The 8,017-nt window shown below is 35.2% G+C and overlaps 1 protein-coding gene across 1 annotated transcript; it reads right to left on the reverse strand.

Moving 5' to 3' along the window:
- Nucleotides 1-4,312: 4,312 nt before the first annotated feature.
- Nucleotides 4,313-7,020, reverse strand: LOC115981452. Its single transcript, XM_031103600.1, has 3 exons — nucleotides 6,691-7,020; nucleotides 6,448-6,575; nucleotides 4,313-5,138 (listed from the first exon to the last, which is right to left on the reverse strand). Exons 1-3 carry the CDS (start codon nucleotides 7,018-7,020, stop codon nucleotides 4,400-4,402), a joined length of 1,197 nt encoding a protein of 398 aa, XP_030959460.1. The 3' UTR covers nucleotides 4,313-4,399.
- Nucleotides 7,021-8,017: the final 997 nt, after the last annotated feature.

An 8,017-nucleotide genomic window follows, 5' to 3' on the forward strand; every position in this document is an offset into this window, starting at 1 on the left:
AGTCATAGAACTGTACAAGAAAAAAGGTTAGCAGCCCTAATTGCAGAACTAAACAAATCTTGTGTATACCTAATTGCAAAACTAAACCGATCAACAAAATTCAACTTATCAATCTTTAAACCTCTTAAGGATTTGGCTCAAACCAATGGTTAACATAAACTGGTGTATGATGATGGAATTATGACCTTCAAGACAGTATGCAAATGTTAAAGGCAATTGCACCATGAACATAGATTGGGAGCTGTAATGGATAGCTAAAATCAGTTATAAAAATGCACAAATTTATGCAAGAACCTACAAACTTGATAGTGTTTCAGAAATATTCATTCCATGGAGGGAAATATTCATTCTTTCAAAGGGAAAATATGCCCATGCAATACACAGAATGATTAAAATTCTATAAATTGGGATGCCTACTTCCCACCTAATTATTATTGTTATATATTTCTCATCATTTTTTGCTTTTGTTTTTGGTACTAAGCAGTGAAGAATAGCAAGAACCTAAAAAATAAAATAAAAGAAGACAGTTCATTTACTTGCCCAATTGTTTACACAAGACCATAATAGGTTCATAGAACCATATGAAGCTAACTTTGCAAGTGCTTTTGTTTCTGATAGCATGGTTCCTGGAACTGCTATAACACAAAAAGATAGTTCTTCTATTACTAGAGAGACCTGCCATGGAGGTATTGTTATTCCTTTCCATATGTCTTCCATCATGCTTCATACCAAAAATGTCAAGCTTTTCAAATCTTAGATCTTGGGCTTTCAAAAATACCAAAAATATAACTAGCAGGCAGCGTATATTGATTTCTTGAGTTTTTACTAGTGAAGCATGACAGGGCAGCATTTACAACAGCTTCTGTCTATGAAAAGTTGTTACATTTTATAGGATAGCTTAAAGAGAAGTATCATATGATAACAATGGTGCAAAGACTATAAAATAAGACTCAGAAGGTCAATTTGAAATGAGGATTAGCTGCCTACCTCAGGGGCTCCAAAACCCACGTGTTTTGCATAGTCATTGGTTGTATGCTGTGCAATCCCTAAAGCATCTTCCAGGCTGACAGAGTTGGGATCATCAGATCTCTTTCCAGCCAAATATTAAGTTGTCCTGCTGCATTCTTTTTACTAAAGAAAATTTGCTTCATTTATGTTTATAACCCAAATAAATGATGACAATACTCCACCCTATTGATGATCAGAAAACGTCATCCTCTCTCTGCATACAACACATTTTTGTGTTCCTTGCAGAATTTTTGGAATATAAAGTGGACAACTTTTGTGATCAAATAGCAAGAATATATAACCAGCACTTTCTAGGATGGCAACATGAGATGGTAGGTTGTTTGCATCTAGCAAATCAAGTGTAGAGGAATAGAGGAAATAGTTATTCCCTATCTATTCTTATTCAACATAACCACCAAGGCAGAGTGACACTGATGTCATACCAAATAATATCCACTTAGAACTCGGACATATTGCTTCAAGGCTAGCTGGGGGACTAGAGAAAAAGCCAGTCCAATAAGCATTTGCGCTATCTGCATACCTTCTAGCAAGCATTGGACAAGCATGAGCCTTGATTATTAATGGCAGTAAATTTCAATAAATTTTGTATAGCCAACTAAAGGTAGAGGGAAAAACAGTACTACTTATGGGAAATAATCATCAGTTTTCAGTTGCTATGATTCCTTTGCTGCTTTTTTTCCTTAGTATAGATAGATGGTGTAGATTACAATGCATTAACTAGATCGTCTTGAGAAAATTAAACACATTTGTAAATGCATTACTAAAACTAAGTGAAACAGATTGAATTGATGATAAAGAGAAAGGTAGAAAAACAAGAATGTCCTAAAGCTCCGTTCCCATTTTGAAATTAGTTATATTACATACCAAGAAATGATAAATAACAATTTAACAATAAGAATAGGACTAAAGAGGCAAAAGAAGAAGCGAATACCTCTAAACAAGTACATTATATAGTGGCTAACTGAGAGTATCAAACAAAGAGTAAAAATAATCAAAACTAATTTAGAAGATGTACCACATTCAAAAGATATAGTCTACAGGGATTAGGATAGGAAATCATAATATCTAGTAATGGACCTGATATCAAGAGTCATTATTTGTAAATATAGTGCAATATTTGAGCTTTGAAAATTTGCTTTTCATGCTGCATTAAAGCTGGCCGCCTTCCTGTTGAAGCGTGATATGTTAAAACATCCAACAAAGAGTTGTCTTCCTTCTGTAGACTATGCAACAAAAGCATGCCACTCCATTTGGTATCTCTCTTTCAAATTCCATCTGGGATTAAAATAATTTGTCAATCCTTGATGGGCCTGCTTTTTGTTATGAAGTCTGAGTTTATTCTATTAACTTGTTCCTGCTGATCGTCTGCATAAGCTTGTTGATACAAGCAAACCAAAGCCTTAGACATTAGGAGAACATTATAGGCATTAGCACTTGATTTCTGTTAAGCCATATGACCCAGAGAGTGGTATACAGGGTTTGGGAAACAAAGTTAAAGGTTTCTATGTCAAACCTGTTGGACGAGCCATTTTAAAAGTGCCCATTTTAGTGAATTAGGCTGAAACTCTCCTGTCTTTATCAATAAATCTGACCCAAACCAGATAGCTCTAGAAAAGGTGTAGAACACAAATAGGTGATCCATTATTTCAGTTTCTCTAAGACAAAGGTTACAAGCAACATCACAGCTAAGCTTTCTATCTAATAAGATTGCCTTAAGCTGATATCCACAGGAGATATACCAACAACTACTAACGATAATTACAAATATGACGCATCTCAAGTAAATTACAAATGGAAGCCTGTCCTTAAGCTGATATCCACTTATGGGATCTAAGAAATGGAAAATTCTGAAGAGTTTTGAAAGAATAAACCTTAGCTATATTTAACAAATCCTTTGTATTTCAATTCTATATTTTGTTCTTTCAGGCCAAACTTAGTTAACATTTTTTGTGTTCTTATTACACCAATTAAACACAAAATTCCTGACTAGTAAGCCCAACCATGTTCACATCTAATCCCTAAGCATACCTTCAGAAGTTCACTCAATGCATTGGTCCATTTTCATTAACACTTGTTCTTGTGATTCCTCTTTTCTCTTAAATGTAGAAGCAGCAAAACTGTCATGAATGAGCTGCATAAACTCATAAGCTTTATTTGTATGTGCTACCCACTTTCAACCAAACAATTCTAGACCATATAACATATCTCAAAATGAATTATCACACTGGTACTACTCACTGAAAAATGTTTCAAGCACTCATAGACAATAACATGTCTCGTTTTGGTTGTCTACTTGGTTGTCACAAGAATTTTCTGTTCTTATCAATATGCATCTACGGTCTTTCATATTCCAACAAGAAACTAGAGGAAACAATATCATTATGGGCAAAAAATAATAATAATAGTAATATCCAATGGTAATATAGTCACAATAAAAAAAACTAAAGGCTCAACCCAAATGAAAAATATACAAATAAAAATTAAAACAACATTGGTCTTTCTATAAACAATTATTGTGAATGTTGAAATTACACTAGGCACATTGATAGATCACTTTTAACATTGTCATTGGTCTTTATTTCTTCAATGAAAGTACATTGTGTGTGGGTCAAAGTCAAATTACTGTGTAGCACCTCCCAACTAGTGGCCATTATATGTGTTACTTGACATTTGGATTTTCCCCAAGAATACAGTCACGATGAGCAGGAAAGCTGCACTCTGCACAGTAGTAGAACCATTGCTTGGGATCTCGTTCTTCTTCGCAGATATCACAGTAATATTCACCGGAGCCATCTTCAAGAGTATAACGGAGGTTGAAGGGATGTTCATGTTGGTTGTACCATGTGGTTTGTGGTAGTGTAGCACATTTTAAGTCTAGAACAAATTCACAAGTGGAACAGCGGAATACAAAATAGTTTTCAAAATTACAACTACTACACTTTTGTCGAGAGTTTGTCCAGGAGAGGTAAAGACGATGCTCATGACAGGCAAGAGTGAGGGTGTATGATAATAAAATACATTGAACATTGTAAACTATGGCATATTTTTGACATTTGTATTTGAAGCCATTGCACCACTGGCCACAGGCGTAACAGCAAAAAGAAGCTTGCTGATAATTGAGGGTGAGAGGGTATGGATGAAGTGGGTATCGTTTTATTTTGGGTAATTTAGAACAAGATTTATGAAGAAAGAAGCTACACGGGGTACAACTGTAAAATGGAGAGAGAATGGATTGTACGCACCCGTTGCATTTTGTGTTATTTGAAATCTCATCAGTAAGCTTCAAATCATGCACGTGACTGAAGTGTTTGATTTCTGTGGCTATTTCAGTTCCATCCTCCTCCACAGTGCTTTTTATGACTTCGCAAATTTATGAGTCAAAGGATTGATGGAGCCCTGGATCTTCAGATTTTGACTCGGTGGACTGCTCCTCTTTAAGTTCCTGCAAATTTATGTACTCCCTGTTATGGTGGAGCATAGCACAATAGAGGTGGGCAGCAAAATCGCATCTTGAGCAATAGTAAAGGCAGAGTGTATCCACTTTTCGAACACAGAGTAGGCAAATTGGAGAGTCGGATGGATGGACTTCAAGAGAAGGGGTGAGGTGGAGAGGGTGGTTGTGACGATAAACTTTCAGTCTGCGTGGGCAAGCAGCACAACGTGAATGTATAGCGAAATCGCATTGGACACAACAATAGGGCAGATTGCCTTCTTTGCCACAGAAGTCGCAAGTGAACTTCATCAGCTTCCAAATGCTGCGGGTCAATTGGTGGTCATGGACTTCAGTTTGGATGGTGAGTGATAAAGAAGAACATCTGATGTTAATGTTGAAGTTGCAACGGTAACAACAATAACTGTATTCACCACTCTTTTCTCCGCAGACGTCGCATTTGCTGAATTTGTCAAATTCTTCTCTGTTGTTATCATGATATGTATATATGCCGAAGAGAATAAGAGGATGATTTGGGTGTGAAGGATGGTGCAACCCAAGGGGTAGTTCAGCACATGATTTATGATGGAGGTACCACCCTTCTCCGCATTCTTTACAACTGTAGCCATAACAAATACTGGTTCGTTGCACCCATAACAAAGTTCTCCACTTCTCTCGTCTTCATTAAAGACCAACGGATGCTGCCAATGCAGCCAATGTTGAAGCTCCATCGTCTGGACAACATCAAATTTGGTTAGAAAATAATCAGTGCAAAACAAACTGAGAAAGAGAGAGATGCACATGAGAAGTTTGATTGAAGGCTGGTAGCATTTGTTTTCTGACTAATTATCATCAAGTCACATGGAACAATCAGTAAAATTTTGTATAAAGAGTAAAGACCAATACCAAATAGACAATCTGGCACTTCTCCACTAAGCTTAGACGCTAATGCTCTAGCTGGCTGGGCTTGCTCAAATTTGATTTGGAAATCCAATTTTTAATGTCAGCTTGTGAGATTAGAGGTGAGGATTCTGGGATTTTAAGAAAGATAGGAGACATTTGGGTTCATTCGGAGGTGGATGCTCTCAGCATTTGGGTTCAAGTGAGTGTTGCACTTGCACGCACATCAGGTGTTTGATTTGGGTATTGTAAAAGTAGAGTTGTTGGATTTGGAAGAAGCGGTTAATTAAAAAAAAAGTATATAAAAAAAATTTAATTACAAATAAAAGGCTGTTAATAAATATTAAATAAAGCTTGTGATTTAGTTTCCCTAAAGGAATGCTTGCTGGTTTTTTTTTTTTCAATGTAAAATGTGGAAAACAATGTTAAAAAGTTTTAAATATTGAGATAGATAATAATTTTTTTAAATGAGTGTTAAAAAAATATTATGAATTTTCAATGAATATTTGGTAAGCAGTAGGCACAATGTATAAGTTGTTCTTCACATTACAAATGGAATTAGATTTTATTAGCATCCTTTTGTCAAATATTTGATTGTAAGAACATCTTTTTTTGAAGTTTTGGAGGCATGAGTCAAGTGAGTGTTGCACTCACACACACATCAAGTGTTTGATTTGGGTCTTGTAAGTAAAGTTGTTGGACTTGGAAGAAGTAATTAAAAATAATAAGCATTGAGGCCTTGGGACGTTTGTCAAATTAGGGCTGTACCGGCTAGTGGCATATTTTGTCAGTTAATAAACATAACTTGTAATTTAGTTTCCTTATATTTTATTTTATTTTTAATTTTTATTTCATTTTTGCATTGTAAGAGGTAGAAAAGTTTTAAATATTAAGATAAATAAGATTTATTTATTTTTAAATGAGTATTGATTTAAGTTTGGTACTAGTAGTAAGAAATAGAGATAGAAAGAAAAATAGAGATCTCTGCCGGATCTAGTGCATTTTGTCCTGAAATCAACTATTTTGGCCAGATTTTCCATCATGGACGGTTTCAACCGAACCGACCGTGTTTCCGACGCAAAACTGACCGCTCCAATCCGACTCCCTCGCCAGTCGGTGACGGGTCAGAACGTTCTCTACCCATTTTTATCGGGTCGGCCTCGAGTTGGGCACAAAGCCAACCTGTGGACACCTCTACGAGTATATTTTTATAATTCTATTAAACTTAACAATAAACTAAAAATACACAAACAAAAAATGAACAAAATTCATACACCAATTAACAAACTTAACAATCAAATAAAAGTTGATAGTGAAAAATAGAAAGGTACCTTTGGGTGATGTAGGCGAGGAGCTCGTCGATACTGAAGTGATCGATGTTGATATCTTGTAAGTGGCCGCAACTGCGATTGATGTCGTGAATGCACATCTTCTCGAGGTCGTAATCCATGTTGTGGCGAACGCCCAGATTGCGCATGTTGATGGAGTTCCACATGGAAGGGTACCGTATCCAGAATAGATGCATTCTCAATCTTAGTGTTGGAATTAGAGGATGACTCATTTTCATCTTTGTTTGAGTTGACATTGGAGTGGCTTCCACTGGCTTCCAAATTGTTTTTGTTGTTATGTTGGACGTATGGAAGGCCCTCAGAGGAACTCATCACTGTGGCAAGAGAGATGGCACAATCAAGTCTCTTATTTCCTTCTGTTCACAGTTCACACTACACATCACTCTCTCTCTCTCTCTCTCCACACATTTGCGTTACAAAGTTTGGCTCCAACCACGGATAGGAAAATCACATTAGTCCTTGTAATGTACAATGCACATAACTTATTTAACTTCTTTTTTTTTTTTTGAAAAAGACATAACTTGGGGGGCATTTGGATACACATTATCTAATGTTAAATTTCTTTGCATAAGTAAGATGGGAGGCATTTGGAGGTGGATTCTCAGAATTTGGGCATAGTTGGAGTTTTGTAAAAATAAAGTAGTTGGGTTTGGAAGAAGTGATTAATTAAAAATAAAACTCATGGTTTGTCAAATTGAGGGTGGACCGGGTGGGGGTGTATTTTCACTATTTTGTCATCTCTTAATAAATATTAAATAGAGCTAGTGATTTAGTTCCTAAAGTAAATATTTATTGTTTTTTTTTTTCAATGTAAAATGTGGAAGACAATGTTGAAAAGTTTTAAATATTGAGACAGATAAAAGTTCTTTAAAATGAGTATTAAAAAAATTATGAATTTTCAACTAAGATTATCAATAAAAGATAAAATGAATATTTAATAGGCACTATGTACAAGTTATTCTTTACATTATAAAGGGAATGAGATTTTATTAGGGTCCTCATGTCAAATTCTTTACACTAAGATTAATGTTCCTTCCTCCCACATAATAGTAGGTCACACTAATTCAATTCTTGGTGAGGATCTACATTTATATGAGAGGAGAGATTGTTATTTTTGGAATATTCAAAAATTTTCTGCTTAACTCACAGTTGGAATAAATTTCTTTCCAAACTATCAAGTTTACCAAATATTATTATGATCTATCATTCTTTTGGAATATTGAATCAATTAGGCATTAGAAACTCATTAATTTATAAAGAGATGTTATAGTTTTTTCAATTATTAAATATAATTAAACAAATAACCATA

This window comes from Quercus lobata, chromosome 3 (genome assembly GCF_001633185.2).
Source record: "Quercus lobata isolate SW786 chromosome 3, ValleyOak3.0 Primary Assembly, whole genome shotgun sequence".
Lineage (NCBI taxonomy): Eukaryota > Viridiplantae > Streptophyta > Magnoliopsida > Fagales > Fagaceae > Quercus > Quercus lobata.

Bases quoted from the DNA above. Each gene is read 5' to 3' on its own strand.
- LOC115981452 (XM_031103600.1), bottom strand. From the start codon at position 7,020: ATGAGTTCCTCTGAGGGCCTTCCATACGTCCAACATAACAACAAAAAC. The intron at 6,576-6,690 runs GTACCTTTCTAT...TAAGTTTAATAG, and splicing joins CTCGCCTACATCACCCAAAG to AATTATAAAAATATACTCGT. The intron at 5,139-6,447 runs GTCAGTTTTGCG...TCTTTAATGAAG, and splicing joins GAGGGAGTCGGATTGGAGCG to ACGAGAGAAGTGGAGAACTT.